Source organism: Trichoderma citrinoviride, assembly GCF_003025115.1.
Source record: "Trichoderma citrinoviride strain TUCIM 6016 unplaced genomic scaffold BBK36scaffold_1, whole genome shotgun sequence".
Lineage (NCBI taxonomy): Eukaryota > Fungi > Ascomycota > Sordariomycetes > Hypocreales > Hypocreaceae > Trichoderma > Trichoderma citrinoviride.
The window spans coordinates 2,485,922-2,501,436 of record NW_020194709.1 but is presented as its reverse complement, the minus strand read 5'-3'; the positions used below and the strand labels follow the sequence as shown (position 1 = coordinate 2,501,436).

General features: G+C 57.1%; 5 protein-coding genes across 5 annotated transcripts; 3 read left to right on the top strand and 2 right to left on the bottom strand.

Moving 5' to 3' along the window:
* Positions 1–898: 898 nt before the first annotated feature.
* Positions 899–2,678, top strand: BBK36DRAFT_1165305 (hypothetical protein; the record flags this gene model as incomplete). The annotated part of the gene is made up of 3 exons (XM_024894769.1): positions 899–1,023; positions 1,084–1,167; positions 1,232–2,678. 3 exons carry the CDS (start codon positions 899–901, stop codon positions 2,676–2,678), a joined length of 1,656 nt encoding a protein of 551 aa, XP_024754125.1.
* A 1,026-nt stretch (positions 2,679–3,704) lies between these two features.
* BBK36DRAFT_1165303 (scavenger mRNA decapping enzyme) lies at positions 3,705–4,917 on the top strand (the record flags this gene model as incomplete). Its single annotated transcript, XM_024894768.1, has 3 exons — positions 3,705–3,774; positions 3,947–4,131; positions 4,183–4,917. 3 exons carry the CDS (start codon positions 3,705–3,707, stop codon positions 4,915–4,917), a joined length of 990 nt encoding a protein of 329 aa, XP_024754124.1.
* Positions 4,886–5,811, bottom strand: BBK36DRAFT_16434 (hypothetical protein; the record flags this gene model as incomplete). The annotated part of the gene is made up of 4 exons (XM_024897756.1): positions 4,886–5,032; positions 5,096–5,378; positions 5,454–5,533; positions 5,599–5,811. The coding sequence occupies 4 exons, from the start codon at positions 5,809–5,811 to the stop codon at positions 4,886–4,888; spliced, it is 723 nt and encodes a 240-aa protein (XP_024754123.1).
* A 297-nt stretch (positions 5,812–6,108) lies between these two features.
* BBK36DRAFT_1165301 (MFS general substrate transporter) lies at positions 6,109–12,005 on the top strand (the record flags this gene model as incomplete). Its single annotated transcript, XM_024894767.1, has 9 exons — positions 6,109–6,121; positions 6,872–6,980; positions 7,236–8,546; positions 8,938–9,044; positions 9,803–10,442; positions 10,602–10,893; positions 10,990–11,014; positions 11,096–11,282; positions 11,366–12,005. The coding sequence occupies 9 exons, from the start codon at positions 6,109–6,111 to the stop codon at positions 12,003–12,005; spliced, it is 3,324 nt and encodes a 1,107-aa protein (XP_024754122.1).
* Positions 12,006–12,236: 231 nt separating this feature from the next.
* BBK36DRAFT_1109366 (hypothetical protein) lies at positions 12,237–14,623 on the bottom strand (the record flags this gene model as incomplete). The annotated part of the gene is made up of 2 exons (XM_024889465.1): positions 12,237–12,569; positions 12,623–14,623. 2 exons carry the CDS (start codon positions 14,621–14,623, stop codon positions 12,237–12,239), a joined length of 2,334 nt encoding a protein of 777 aa, XP_024754121.1.
* Positions 14,624–15,515: the final 892 nt, after the last annotated feature.

Sequence of the window (15,515 nt, the reverse complement as noted above, 5' to 3'; positions counted from 1 at the left end):
CTCACCGAGCTTGCCCACGGGGTCGCTTCTCCCAGCGTCGACTCGCGTCTGGCCTTGGAAAGCTGCCTGGGCGCGACGAGGAAAGAAAGTAATAAGCAAGAAAAGGTGAAGGAAGAGACGCAGAGAAGCCGACATTCGCCAGGCTCGAGGCGGTCGGAACACGACGGAGCGACCTGGATCAGCAGCTGATCCCGCCAACACTCGAAATCGCTGCTCGACACACCGGCCTTCTGTCACCCCTTCCCGGGCGTCAAGCTTCAACCATTGGGCCTTTCCTTCTTTACCATTCTACTCTTCTCCATTGTTTGTCTCTCATTCATACTTTTCGACGTCGAACTGCGGCTTCCCTTTCGGATTCGGGTTCTGTTTATCGGCTTTATTTTTCTCTTTCGCTTCTCGCATCCTGATTGTTGCTCTTCTCCCGCCACGACATCAATCGACATTGCGTTAATCTAATCCTGCTCGACTTTGCACGACATTCGTTCGATCGCGCGCTGTCAAGACATCTTAGCTGGCGTCTCTCTTTGGACTTTTTGGATACGACAGTCGTTTTTTCTTTGCAGCCTGCGTTTATAGCATCTGGTCCCAGCAGCAGCACCTCACGACAACTTGTCTGTTTCTCACGTTTCGATATCGCACCGACACCGCGACTGCCTCGACCCAACCTTGCTTTCAGCTCCGTGCGGTGACTTTGCAGTCTCTTACGTTTCCCTCAGGCATTCTCCTGCTTTTCGGCGTGCTTGGGTTCTGCTGGTTGTTGGGCATCGCTTGGCCACCGCTAGTTCGTCGCTCGCCAAAAATGACCCGTGAGACAAGCCCGACAAGGGCTCGTGGCCGTAATGGGCATTCGCTGCCGAGACACTCGACACAATGGACTTTGAGGAATGCATCAATAGCTATGCTGTCACTACTTGCCGGCACTACAACAGCACAGAACAGCTGCATTTCGCTGAAGGGATCGACAACATGCCCGGCCTTCCAGGCTGCTTCAATATCCACCAACCAGTCACTAATTGATACTTTGTGAGCTCGCCTCCATTCCCCATGCCGAGGGCGAGCAAGTCATTAACGGCCGTGTTACAGCTCATTCTTACAATATGTCTCTGATCGAGAGTCCTTCGACAATGAACTATCTAATTTCGTCAAAACCAGCTATCTCAAAGACAAGTAGGCCGCTCCTCCGGGCACAGCTCCCCTGTCCCAGCGTGTGCTCATCCATTGTTCTCTCTAGATTCCAGTCAACGTTCGGCTGCCACGGCGTCAACTTCACAAACCCGAGCGACATGTACGCGCGCTACACCACAACCGTCATTTGCAACTCGATTGTCCAGATGTCTGCGGCAGGCTGCGGCGTATCTTCACAAAACTCGCAGCCCCTCTGTGCCGAAACCTGCGCTGAGTATGCCCAGAGCGAAGCGTACATCACCGCCGACACGGCCCTGTGCGCCGATCCGAGCACCGACCTCAACAAGCTGATCCGAGCCGACTTCACCGTCTGCGCCCTCCCCGAGCAGGCCCTCTCCGGCGGCTGCGTCAACGGCGTGGACAATGAGCCAGACAACTGTGGATTTGGTAACAGCACTATTGGCCTTTGTTCATACTGCGGCGCCGGCGGCATCAACTCCACGGATACGTGTTGCTACAGCGCTGACGCCGAGTCCCGGTGCAAAGGCGTGAAGCTGCCCGACATCACCGCCACCTTGACCTTCACCACGCCCGCTGCCACTTCTACTCCGACAACTTCGCCAGCCGCAGCTGCGAGCAGTGACGGCCACCACCTCAGCGGCGGTGCCATTGCTGGTATTGTGATAGGATCACTCGCCGGCGTTGTCATTCTGGCTGCGCTCTTGTTTTTCCTCATTAGGTTGATGAGGCGCAGGCCAGCCAGCGCGCAAGGCAGTATCTTCAACCAGCCTTCACCGGCCCGCAAAGGACCGCCCATGAGCCAGGGCAGCGCGGCGCCTCCCCGAGGGTACGAGGTTCTCCCTGGCGGCCGCATAGCGCGCATGTCTGCCTTGGAGGGACACTCGGGCGACTCCCCTTCGCGCCACGGCAGCTCTCCGTCGGGCCGCGCAGTTCCCTACGCCGCCAAGGCTTCCGACCGAATGTCCTCATCCGAGTTTGGCGACACCCCCGAGCCCGAGACGCCCTACACCACCCTTCGAGGCCCGCCGATGACGTCGAGGCGACAGGGCTCTCTGTCGAGCAACTCCATGCTGGGAAGCGACGTGGGCAGCCCCATTGGATTCTCGTCTCCCAACGGCCTCGCGAGCCAGCAATCTGAGCAATTGCCCTTCTTCAAGGACTACTATTCGCAGGATGATATCCACCCTGGAGACAAGGTTGCCGTGTTGTGGGCTTACCAGCCAAGAGCTCCGGACGAGTTTGCGCTTGAGCGAGGAGATATGCTCAAAGTGGTGGGCATCTGGGATGACGGCTGGGCGACGGGTCTCATGGTCGATCAGCGAGCAGACGAGTGGGAGGCGCGGAGACAGGCACAGAGAGATAGCGGCGTATCGAGTTCATCCGCCCCTAGGGACCATTCGCCGCAGGGCTACGGCGACCTCAAGGCGTTCCCCCTGGTGTGCGTCTGCCTCCCGGAGCACTGGAAGAAGACGATTGATGGAGACGGCTCGACAGATACTGGAGCCAGTGGTATCCACGGGACACCTGTTTGATCAATATCAGCCGTCTTCTGATGATATGAATATGCCCCCGCATTCCTCCTGATTTTACACGACAGGATATACAACGCCCGTCGACAGATGCTGCATCGTTACATGTATGAGCCTCATGAGGCTATCTTGCAGATGCTTACATCCCCCTTGACGAAGTACATGAGATGCGATTCCATCATGCCCCCGGCTGGGGGTGGAGATTGCGCGTTTTGATACATTGCAGACGTTTATTTTACAATACCCATTTGAGGAGCGACGAAGTTGACGTTTGGGCGGAACGAAGAATGAGAGCAAACAGTTAGCTTAATCTATTTATATACATATTTCTTTTGGCCAGACTTTGGAGGCGTTTTTGCACTAGGCTGGGCTATATCTGTGTGTGCAGGGAGTTTTCGTGAAGGTCGAAGGATTTGATAGCATTGCTTTTGACACTGTATGAGGCGACTTTTGAGTGATGAGCCGAGGGATTAGGGCTGTATTAGCTTTACTCTTCCTTTGGGGAAGGTTAATAGCAAAAGAGCCTTTCATTGACCTGGACGTTTTGAGGCGGGAGCTGTGTGTGATTACTTTGTACATTAGGTTTTCTCGTTTACGATGCGACGTGGGCTTCGACTGGATGGTTTTGGATTGTTATCGAGTTACTTGTACTACTGAATCAATCATATAATTCAACTTCGATGATACTTGGTATTGAGTGTAATTGAACGCGTCTTGCTTCGAATCTCAAAGCGCAAGTAAATCCAGCGACTGGAGCTCTAATCTTATCAGTCGATAAAAGGCGGAGGAGGGGCCCATTCCACATATTCTGCCACTGACAAACTTGCACAACCTAAACTGCTCCCCAGTCCATTCATCATCCCCCACTTCATTAACGTGCTTGACCAAGCTTCACTTTGACCTTTTCACTTGTTGTCTTTTCTTTCTCCCAAAGCCTTGTTCTCGCGTCCACTCGACATCTCCCCACTGTCTTTGCTTATAGATCTGTGTTTGTTCAGTTGCCATCTTCGCCTCCTCATATCAAGCGCAATGGCAGATCTCAAGGCCAGGGCCGAGGCAGCGGTGCCCAAATTCAAGCTCCTCAAGGTGCTCAACCAAGGTAAGTAGGCATCTAACACAACTTTCACCACCACCACCAACCCAGCATTACTCTCTTTTCCCACAGATTACAACACCTTCTTCACTACTCCTCAACCCCCTTTCCTACGTGAAAACACACACACACACGCTCCGAGATTTGCTCATCAATGTCTGTCTCCCTTCGCACACAGACCAAGCAGGCCGCCGCATCGCCCTCCACGGCACAATCGACAACGTCCCCGCCGTCATGGTCGTCGAGCGCGCCCCCATCCCCTCGTCGGAAGCCTACCTCGCGGCCTTGCCCTCGTCCCTCGCGCGGATCCGGAATCTCGGCGCAAACGACATTTACGCGTGGAGCATGGCGAGGACGGGATCCGTCGAGGACGAGGTCAAGCCTGACGATGCTGCTGCTGCTGCTGCTGCTAAGGTGGACAATGGGCACGACAACGGCGTCGACTTCTTTGCCGACTTGAAAATCAACCTCATCTACCCGTGCACGGAGGCGCACGTCAAAAAGTACAGCAAGCAGGGCGTGCGCTTCGTCACCGAGACGCCGGAGATCTACAGAAATCACATCCGGCCGTTTATGCAGCTCAAGCGCGAGCAAGGGCGGCTCAACTGGGTCTACAACATCATCGAGGGCAGGACCGAGGTGGAAGACGTGATATTCAGGACGAAGCTGGGCGAGGCCGGCGACGAGGGCTTCCTGCTGCTGCCCGACCTCAACTGGGACCGCAAGACGCTCGAGGCGCTGCACCTGCTGGCGCTCGTCGAGCGGCGGGACATTTGGTCGCTGCGCGACCTCAAGAAGAAGCACATCCCCTGGCTGCAGCACATCAAGGCCAAGGTCGTCGGCGCCACCACCGAGACGTACCCTGGCATCGAGGAAAACCAGCTCAAGCTCTATGTTCACTACCAACCGACCTATTACCACTTCCACATACACATTGTTCATGTTGCGCTCGAGGCCGGCGCCACGCAGGCTGTGGGCAAGGCCGTCGGCCTCGACAGCATCATAGAGACGTTGAAAGTGATGGGGGGAGACGACGAGGCGGGCATGGACGCGCTGTCGATGAGCTACACGTTGGGCGAGGCGAGCGAGTTGTGGACGGACATTTACGAGCCGCTGCTCAAGACGAGCCATGGTACAGCTTCTGGATAGCGAGGACGAGGTCGTTGACGCCGGGGCCGTGCGGGCAGTCCTTCCACTCGCCGTCGTCGCGAATGCAGTAGATTTCGTTGTTGAGGCGGATCGTGCAGCTGATGGTCACGTTGGCCTAGAAGCAAACTCGTTAGACGTGTCTCGTCTTCAGCAATGGAAACTTGCAAGAGAAACTTACATCGGCTGACCGCTGAACACTATTGCGCAGCAGCTCGAGGCCATGGGCCGTGTCGTCGCGGGCGGCGCACTCGTTGAGCTTGTTGAAGTCGATGGCGTGCTCGAGGGCGCAGTCCTCGATGAGGGTGCGCTCGGGAATGTGGGTGTAGTCCTTGGTCAGGCACATGATGAAGCCGAGGTTGATCTTGGGGTCGGGATACAGCTCGCGGGCGCAGAGCTCGATGATGTTGCCGATGCACTCGGAGGGGCCGTGCTTGCAGTCGACGCCGCCGTTTGCAGTGGGCCTGCAGCGGTGTCAGCAGGGATATAGACGGAGATGGGGTGTCTATGGAGATGGAGCGTGCGGAGGGTTGACATACTTGCCAATGTAGGAGAGCTTAAAGTCGACCTTGTCGTAGACCTGCTGCATGGCGGGCAGGATCAGAGTGCGAAGAGCGTCCTAGACATGGCGGTTAGACGAGGGAACACAAAACAATACTAGAGTCGCGTCAACTCGTTGCGTACCCTGGTGTCGGGGCATTTGCTGATGATGTGCGCCTCGAGCGGGACAAGGCCGTTGGGGCCGGTCTCGTCGCGAGTCGGGACGACGACGTCGGAAGCCTCATGGTCCACAAAGGGCACCGCGAGGGCGTCGCTGCAGAGCTGGTAGAGCAGGGCGAGGCAGGAGAAGGCGAGAAACAAATGGATGAAGATGCGGAACCGGCGGGAAGAAAGCATGGTGCTGGGTTGAGGCTGGGGGCGATGTTTCTCGTCCATGGTAAGGGCGGTGATGGTTTGCAGGGTCCTAATCTAAGCTGTGTTGTTTTGATGGAGCTGGGTAGCGAGAAGCACTGATGAGGCGCAAAATCGGGAGTATTATGGTTGGCTAGTATGCGATAAGATGAGATGTGATATCCAAGATGATAGAAGATGATGGGGAAGAAGAAGCTCGTCTGGATTGATGGATGAGCGGCGGGTTTGAAGCTTGCGCGAGGTAACGCGAAGATAAAGATTGGACGGACGGGCCATAGCGTCATGGGGAGGAGCGGTTGCGTCGGGTGGAGAGATGGCGCTAGGCCGTAACGGGATGGGGCTGGGGGTCGCTTGGGGGTTTGGGGGTTTGGGGGACTCGGGTACAGACCGATGTACTTACAGTAGCGACGTACCGCGGACGAGGTGAACTGTGGCAGAGATGCTGGACAACCACTGCATGTGCTAATATCTATATCTACATACATATGTGGTTAAAGGTAATCATCTGCTACGATATCATCATACAGTCTGACTGATAGAGGTATGAGAATATGTAGAAAGAGAAGAGAGGCGTGTCACTGTCACGGTTACCGTCATGTCACTGCTGTGCCTGAGCCCCAATCGCCACGCATATCGAGTCCACTAAAAATAAACCTGAAAGCACTGGACTGGCCTTGCGACCCTCTAATGGCCCAGCTTGACCACAATTTGCAGCAAAACTCACTCGAACCAATCTTTGTCATCCTGCCATCCCTCCCCCGTCCTACATACCTATTCAGGGAGGTGACTCTCGTCTGCCTCCCCTTTCGTCGAATACCATCTTCTTCTTATCCTGCTGCTCACATCCGTGTCAGACACAAGGCCCTCGTTATTCTCTCACTCATCGCTGCTTCACTCGCTTGTTCTTCTTACGGCGTTTCTTTTCTGCGCTCTCCGTCAGGGGGGAGATATATCATGAGATACACGTACACGTGCCCTCGATAGCCTCACATAGTCCTTTCTACGTTCTCTCGTTTGCAGGCGCATTTTCCCATGGCCTCTCCAGATATCCACCGGTTCTTGGAGCCGCTGAGCGTCGACGTCGACAGGGCGTATGAGCTCTCGCGGGGGTTTCTTGCGAACTTCAGGGATCTGGCGGCGAACTCGAGGGACCAGTTTCTGCCTACGCCTATATCAGAGTCTATTCTGAGGCCGATTGTTGAGCAAGGGGGGCGGTGAGTCTGCTGTTTTCTATGTCAAATGTGCCGTTGAGTGTTGTAAAGCATCGGTTTTCATGGGCTGGTGAGCTGAGCAGCATGCTGATGAGTGGTTTCATACAGACATCTAGCAATAGACATGTAAGGCAGTCTAGACAAGTTCACCATGAGAAACCTTGATCTGTATACACTAACTCGGCGCCATTCATTCAGAGGAGGGACCAACCTCCGAGTGGGCTTCATCGAGCTGCACGGCAACGACCCGGATCCCGCATCGCGCGTGCAGCGCCCCCTGGAGAAGTCGTGGCCCATCGACAACCACCTCAAAAACGACAACGCAAACAGCCTCTTCTCATGGATCGGGCGATGCATCGCCGACGTCGTGGACGAGGGCTGCCGAACCCTCGGCGTGCCCAACGACCGGCCGCTCCCCCTGGGCGTCACCTTCAGCTTCCCCATGGAGCAGCGCTCCGTCTCCCACGCCCTGCTGATGGACATGGGCAAAGGCTTTGCGCTGCCGTCGGGCATCGACCTCGGCGCTCACATCGAGCAGGGCTACGCGGAGTTCCGAGGCGCTGACCTGCCGCCCATCAAGGTCACCGCCATTGCCAACGACGCCGTGTCGACGCTGGTGGCGAGCATCTTCAGCTACGGCGGCACGGAGCATCACCGCGCGGCCATGGCGCTGATTCTGGGGACGGGGTCGAATGCTACGGTGCCCCTGAAGCTGGACCTGCTGCATCCCAGCAAGCGGCCTCGGACGGTGAGCCTTGTGCCGGGCGAGGACGTGGCCGATGCCAAAATTGCGGTCAACACCGAGTGGAGCATCAACGGCACGCTGCCGCCCATGGTGGAGGCAAATCTGGTTACAAGATGGGATGAAGCCTTGTCTTTGCAGAATGAGAGGCCAGGTTTCCAGCCTCTGGAGTACATGACGGCGGGGCGGTATCTGGGCGAGCTGGCTCGCATCATGCTGGTGGATTATCTGGTCACGGAGTCGCGGGTGCCCGTCGAGACGTTGCCGCGGAGGCTGCTGGACAAGGAGAGCCTGACGACGACGTTTCTGAGCCACTACAAGCCGCTGGAGCCGCCGTCGGCGCTACTGGAGAAGCTGAGGCGGCAGATTCCCGAGGACGTCGCGTCTGGCTTCACGTGGACGGAGGAGCTCGCAGCGGCGCTGTACCACATTGCAAAGGCCATCGAGGTCCGGGCGGCAGGCATCATCGCCGCCGCCATTGTCGCCCTGCTTACCCTTGCGGACGAGCTGCCCGAGAGCATGGACGGAGCAGACGCTGCTGATACGAAATCTCCCGTCCGCGAGCTCGGCGTGGGCTACACTGGCGGCTGCATAGTGCACTTTCAGGACTACCTGGCCGACTGCCAACGCTTTCTGGACCAGCTGCTGGCGCGCAGGCTCGGTGAGGATGGCCGGTTGCGCGTGGTTCTGAAGCCTTGCCATGACGGGGGCGTTACGGGGGCGGGGATCTTGGTTGTTGCGGAGGCGTTGTCGAGGAAGAGCGAAGCGTGAGCGAGCAATGTGAGCGGTGCTTTTTGATCATTGTCCTTCTTCCTGATGCCTTTTATGTTGAAGAGTTCGAGATGGGTTAGACCTTGTTGGAAAGCTAAAGATGGCTTGCTTTGATGGGAGACGTATGTTAGAGATAGATTTGCGGGGAGCGAATCCGGTTCGACGATTGATGATACTGAGGCTGATGATATAGATACATGATTGTGCGTATATATGTGTTCGTACTAGGTATATGGTGCTATATGCCATGATGTGCCTTAGGATGGAGTCATCACACTATTCCCCCCCAAGGACAGTTCGTATCAAAAGAGTACCCGGGGGTAAGCCCCGATTCATCGCCATCATCTGTTGTAATGAATGGGAAAAGAAGGGGTATCTCTTGTGTAGCCAAGTTGCGCCATCCGAGACACGTAGCACATCACCACCGCTCTCTCTCTCCATCGTGCTATGCCAGCGGTTGCTGCTACCAGCAAAAGACTCACGCATGAGAAACAGTGAGGATACAGCATGAATGAGTCACATACACTCAGGAAGCATTGAGACGATGATGTGTTCGTGGAGAACGGGTGCAAGGGGGGTACCGGAGCCGGGGCGTCGGCAAGTAATACCTTGCCGATACCGTTCGTTGCATCCCCCTCAAAAGGTACGAGTAAGCTCCCCATCTTTTCCAGGGCGTGAATGGCTTGCAGCTGACGCTGAAGGCCTGCTGTCCGTCCATGTATCGCCCCTTGAGTCAGCCGCAGAAGTTGGTCGCATTCCATCTCGGCATCCTCGAGCTGAAGTTGGGAGCTGAATCACCCACCACTTGGGCTGATCCATCCCGTCCCACGTCTACTACTCCAATCCTTTCACCTTGCCCGACTTATCGCTCTCCTCAATTCCAGTCAAAGCAATATCTGATCCCTTCGAAAATAAGCTTCATCTGCAGCGGAACCGCCCGCCTTCCCGCGTCCCGCCATCTCGGGTACAAGATCCGCAAGGCCCGACTTACACCGTTTTCTGCCGCCGCCCCCCCTTGCCGCAATTGGTTCCTGCCCTTTTGCAGCCTCTTTTTACAACTGCGCTTCCTCACATCTTTCTTCTCTTTCTTTATTATTTCCTTTCTTTCTGACATTGTGAGAGTTCCTGTCGAGGTACGCAAATCCAAGTTCGTTTGACGAATTTGAAGCGTCTTGAAGCAAGTTGTTCTGCGCAATGTCTCCCCGGATGCCGCAGACGGGGCCGCCGGTCCGGCCGGCTCCGGCGCCGGAAGGCATGAACCGCCGAGACGACCACGACGATGAAGTCGGGAACCCAACGGCACAGCAGTCATACCAAAGCAACTTCAACAGCAGCAGCAGCAGCAGCAGCAGCAACGCCAAAGACAACGTCTCCGTCACTATCACTACCACCACCACCACCGACGACGACAACCCAGCCATCCCATGCGAAACATCCCCCCTCCTCCCTCCTCCTCCTCCCTCAACCTCATCCCCGCCAACACCAACACCCCCCTACCTCCTCCTGTCCACCACCTCCCCAGCCCGCTTCCGCCTCATCTTCGCCCAGATCCTGACGGCCCAGTTCCTCGCCTCCTTCGACGGCACCCTCCTCGCCTCGTCCCACCCGGTCATCACCTCCCACTTCGCCGCCGCCAACGCCGCCTCCTGGCTCTCCACCGCCTTCCTCCTCACCTCCACCGCCTTCCAGCCCCTCCTGGGCAGGCTGTCCGACGCCGTCGGCAGGAAACCCCTCTTCGTGGCCAGCCTGGTCGTGTTTGCGGCGGCGACGGCGTGGTGCGCTCTCGCGGGGAGCATCGGGAGCTTTGTGGCTGCGAGGGCCGTCTGTGGATTGGGAGCTGGGGGGGCGATGACGCTGGGGAGCATCTTGACGAGTGATTTGGTGCCGATCGAGTATGTCTTTTTCCTTCTGTCTCTTTTCGTTTTCTCTTCTCTCCTCGCCCCGTTTCCATATCCCCCTCTTCCCCCCTTATCCAGCCACTCACTCTTCAAGACACCTCAAAAAAAGCCAAACAACAATCGTGTACTGAACATCTTTTTTTTCACGCCCAGACGCCGCGGCAACTACCAATCCTACGTAAACGTCACCTTCGGCGCCGGCTCCGCCCTCGGCGCGGCCCTCGGCGGCGCCATGGCCGAAACCCTGGGCTGGCGCGCCGAGTTTGGCGTGCAGGTGCTCCCCATCCTGCTCTGCGCCGCCGTCGCGTCCGTGGTCATCCCGGACGACATCGGGCTCTCGGGGGATGGCAAACTGAGAAGAAATGTGTGGGATGCGCTGGGGGAGTTTGACTTTGGGGGGTCGGCGGCGTTGACGTTGGCGACGACGAGTGCGATTCTTGGACTGGTGAGTTCACCCTCCTCTCCCTTTTTCCCTGTCTTTATGTGAAGGAGTTGTGAAAGAGCAGAGGCTGACGGTTGTGAGTGTGGGTTGGGTTTGAAGAACTTTGGGGGCAACATCTATCCGTGTAAGTCATTCCTCCTCCCCCCCCTTCCCCCAAAACTTCAAACACCAAACCCGCTCAATCGCCCTTCTGACGGACTCACAGGGTCTCACCCCTTCGTCATAACCGCCCTCTCCCTCTCAGCAATATCCTTCCCAACGTTTCTCTACGTCGAATCCCGCGTCCGCATGCCCATCATGCCCCTCCACCTCGTCCGGACGTCTCCCCGCGCAAACCTGCTCTTTTCCAACTTTATCGCCGCCCTCCTCTCCAACTCCATCCTCTTCAACATGTAAGCTCAAAACATTCTCCCCTCCCAGCCCACCTCTGCTTTGCTCTCATTTCTTACTTCTACTATCGTAATTGCCAAAAAAGCCCCCTCTACTTCCAAGCAGTCCTCCTCTCAAGCGCCACCTCCTCCGGCCTCCGCCTCGCCCTCCCCTCCATCACCGCCTCCGTCGCCGGCGCCTCCACCGGCTTCGCCATAACCTACACCCGCCGCCTCAAATGGCCCGTCGTCGTCGGCGCATGCTTCTACCTCGTCGGCTGCGTCCTCCTCACGCTGCTCCGTCGGGACATGTCCCCCGCGACATACCTCCTCGTCCTCGTCCCCCAGGCCATCGGCCAAGGGTTCCAGTTCCCGGGGACCTTCATGGCGATGCTCGCTTCGTCGGCGCAGGCGGAGCAGGCAGTCGTCACGAGCACGCTCATCTTGTGGCGCTGCGTGGGACTCGTGCTGGGCGTGGCGATGAGCAGTCTCGTTGTGCAGAATGCGCTGGTGCATTACCTTGACGTGTTTGTGCAGGGGCGGGACAAGGAGGACGTGGTGCGGAGGGTGAGGGAGTCGGTGGAGGCTGTGGCCGGACTGGAGGAGCCGTATAGGGACATGGTTGTGAGGAGCTATGAGGCGGCGCTGAGGTTGACGTTTGTGCTTTGTGCGGTGCTGGCGGCGGTTTCGGTGGTGGTTGTCTTGCCGATGAGGTTGCCGCGTCTGGGGCCGGTGAAAAGGACATGATCTGCTGTGAAAGAGTTGAATGCATAAAGGTGTAGCTTGCTTGGTGGAAACGAGGAGACGGCGAGCCTAGAGAAACTCAGCGTGTGATGGTTAGGAAATGCGAAATAGAATGCAATTGGTCTTGATAATCTGTTTGTACATGAACCGCCCTGATGCCTATCCATTCATTACTACCCCCTTTCATTATACAAATGGTCGTTTTGTCTCCCGCTTACCAGATTGCCTTCACGCTCAATGGTATCCGTTGACGTCCCCCGCTCGCAGGGCCTCCAGCTCCTCCTTTGCTTTTCGGTACTCCTCCTGTGCCTCTCTCTCCCTCCGGCTGATGAAGTTGACTTCGTCTCTCAGGGATTCCAGCCTCCGGTTGATGGCCACGTCCTCGGAAATGGCCAGCGTCTTGAATCCGGCGAGAGCCACCTTTGCCTTGTCCAAAGCCTCTGCAGCGTCTGAGACCTTGTCTTTGAGCATCTTCTGCCGCTTTTGGTATCCGCCCAGGTGCAGCGTGAGCTTCTTTTCGAGTTTTGCGTCTTCTTCCGCCGATGTCATGATGGAATCTTGAACGGCCTGTTTCACATTTAGTATTAGAATATCGTTTATCAGAAAAGGCTGTAACTTACGTCAAAAGCAGCCCGCATAGCGGCATCTTGCTCGGCAGCATCGTCACTATAGCATCCCAGCCCCAAGAGCAAGGAATCCCCTCCGGCCCGGCTCTCAAAGGCAGCTTGAATGTCCTCAAACTTGGGCAACGGCTTGGTTTCCGACAGAATGCGGAGACGGGCGTCGGCAAGGAGGCCATCGTCTATGGGAGCCAGCGGTCGCAGCGTTCCCTTGACCTTGGAGCCACTGAGCGGAAACTTGGCGGCATCATTCGCCATCAACGCAGCCGCTTCCTCAGCAATGAGCGCCGCAGCGGGATCGTCAATCTTCTTGGCCCTCTCCAGCAAGTCCGTCAGGTCGACGACGACCGGCCGTGGCAGCCCTCGCTGTATTACCTGGGTCTGTCGTCGCCGTTCCAGCGCCTCCTCAGCCTCTCGTCTCTGGCGCTCTCGCCTGTCCCGCTCGGCAGCATCCTCCTCCAAGGCCTCTTCGCTAGCCGTAGTTGGCACTTGGTCTTCGGGTATCTCAAACTCCCACTCTGTATCCTTTGGCTTGGGCAGCGCAGCCAGTCCAGCCTGCAGCTGGTTCCGCAGGGCCATCTGTCGGTTTCTCACATCCCGGGGGGTGGCTCCTGTTGCTGTCATCCCATCTTCCTGGTTGAGGGCAAAGGTGTCTCGAGGAGTGCGCATGGGCGTCTGTCCAGGAACGGCACCGTTGACGCCGCCGGCTCTTAGGGGCGTGGCCAGAGGGTTCGGAGTGGCCATGACCTGTTTTCGAGGCGCGATGCCTTCGAATCCTGTCGAGCCGGAGCCCTGGTGAAGAGGAGTGTTCTCGCCACCCAGCAATGCGGATTGTGTTTCGTTGAGGGCTCGGATGTTCCTGATCTCGTTGGCAATGTGGTCTTCCTGCGCCGGCGCCCGTGGTGTTCGGATGGGCGCATTCGTGTTGAGCGTCGAATATGAGTTGACGAATCCTCGCGTCGCATCGTTGTCGCTTTCTCTGGCCATCAGGTTGGCTGCCTCGCCCATCTTGCCCATCTTGACAATCTCCTCCAGTTCGCCCTCGCTCACTTGGGGCGCTGGCAGGTTCAGAGGACGACGCTTGCTGCTCTGCTCGGCCTCTCGAATCCGCTGCATCTGGCCTGCCTTGATGGCAGCCTTCTGCGACTCCGAAATGCCGTCCTTGTCATTCTTCCTCCTCTTGCGGTCGTTGTCGTCATCGCCTTCGCCCTTGCGCTTGCTGGCCAGCTGCTGCTTGCGGGGATCAAACGCCGCCCGCTGCATCTCATTCTTGGCCAGTTCCTCCGATGTATCGTAGAATCCCGGGGCAGCCTTTCTCTCGAATGGAATGTCGGCGTTGTAGTCCATCTCGCCCTGCTTCCGCGTCGTCACCTTGATGTTGATGCCGGCCGTCTTGAGCTCTCGCCTCTTCTGCAGCGTCGCCAGGCGGCGAGACTCCTCCTGCTGGCGCTCTCGCGCCTTTCTCTTCGCCTTCTTGCCCTGCGTGTTGGCCAGACGGGCACGGGCTTCGCTGAGCATCTCCTTTTCATCCTCGTCGAGATCGATGGTGTCCGGTCGGGCAGGTTTTGTCTCCGGGTCCGGATCGAGCTCGCCGGGCCGCAGCCTCCTCACGTCGTCCGCGCTCGGGGCCTGCGTCTCGCCGCCCTCGGGACCGGTGAGGCCCAGGCCAGACGACTCGCGGGCCTCGGCCTCGTCCAGCAGCTTCTGGTAGCGCTCGAGACACTGGTTCGCAGTACGGCCGACGATGGGGGCAATGGTGCGCCACTGGGTGGGCATGATCTTGGCGAGGTGCAGCAGCTTCTCATCCTCCTCCTTGCTCCACTCGATCTTCTTGATGCTCGGGTCGAGCCACTCGTTCCACCTGGCCTTGCACTGCTTGGGCGTCTTGCGCGCCAGCAGCGACGACACGCGTGCCCATTGGTTGAGGCCATATTTGGACACGGAGGCCTTGAGGATCTCGTCCTCGATGTTTGTCCAGACGCCTCCCTTGACGACGGGCATGTTGGCGGTGGATGAAGGGAGGGTTGGGGGATGGCGATGGTTATTTCGTTGGTATGATTTGGCGGCTGGAAAATGTCAAGAGTCTCGCTGTAATATCGCGTTGCAACTTTGTTCGAACCTGCTTAGTCAGCGTTCGCGGTGGACTTCATTGGTAGCTCACCGGCTCAGCTGCGGCCGTCACCGAGTGCCTCACCTCGACACCGATGCGGCAACTACAGCACCTTCTCGTCGCTTCTGGCGCTAGTCCCAATGCGGCTGCATGTCTTTCTTCCAAGTTCAAGCTGCTGCAAACCGTCTGTCAGGTACGTATTCCACACGCATGAGGCATCGACAGATATCGTGTTTTGCCCAACTGGATATCTTGCAGCATGCATTCAATAGTTTCTCCATCTAGTATCTTGTTCCTCTTCCTCTTCTTCCCCTGCAACGACTTGCAAGAGGTGCCACGTGGAAGCTCTCGTTCGCCTATCAGCGGAAATAACGGCGCATCTCGAAGCCCAACGGACGCTTATCAACCAACTACAGCAACCAACTAGATACTATCTATCTCTGGCTTCAGAAGAAGCCAATTTTCACTCTCTTTTACCCAACCCAAGTCCCTAGGATCAACATAGTTTTGCCCGGTTGTCGATACATGCAGCCATAAAGTCAAACACGTATCATGGCAACTGGATTTCCACTGAAAGCTAAAACCAAACAAACAAACTCCATCAGAACAACTCATCACTCTCTCTCTCACACACACACACTTTAGCCTGCGGAGGCGGACTTCGGACTCCACGCACCCCAAAAGTCCGACTCTAATTACCAAGCAAAAAGCCCGTCTTTTTTTGTCTCAGATCAAGGCACAACAGGACAAAGCCAAAGATAGCAGCGGACCAATCGCCCGCCC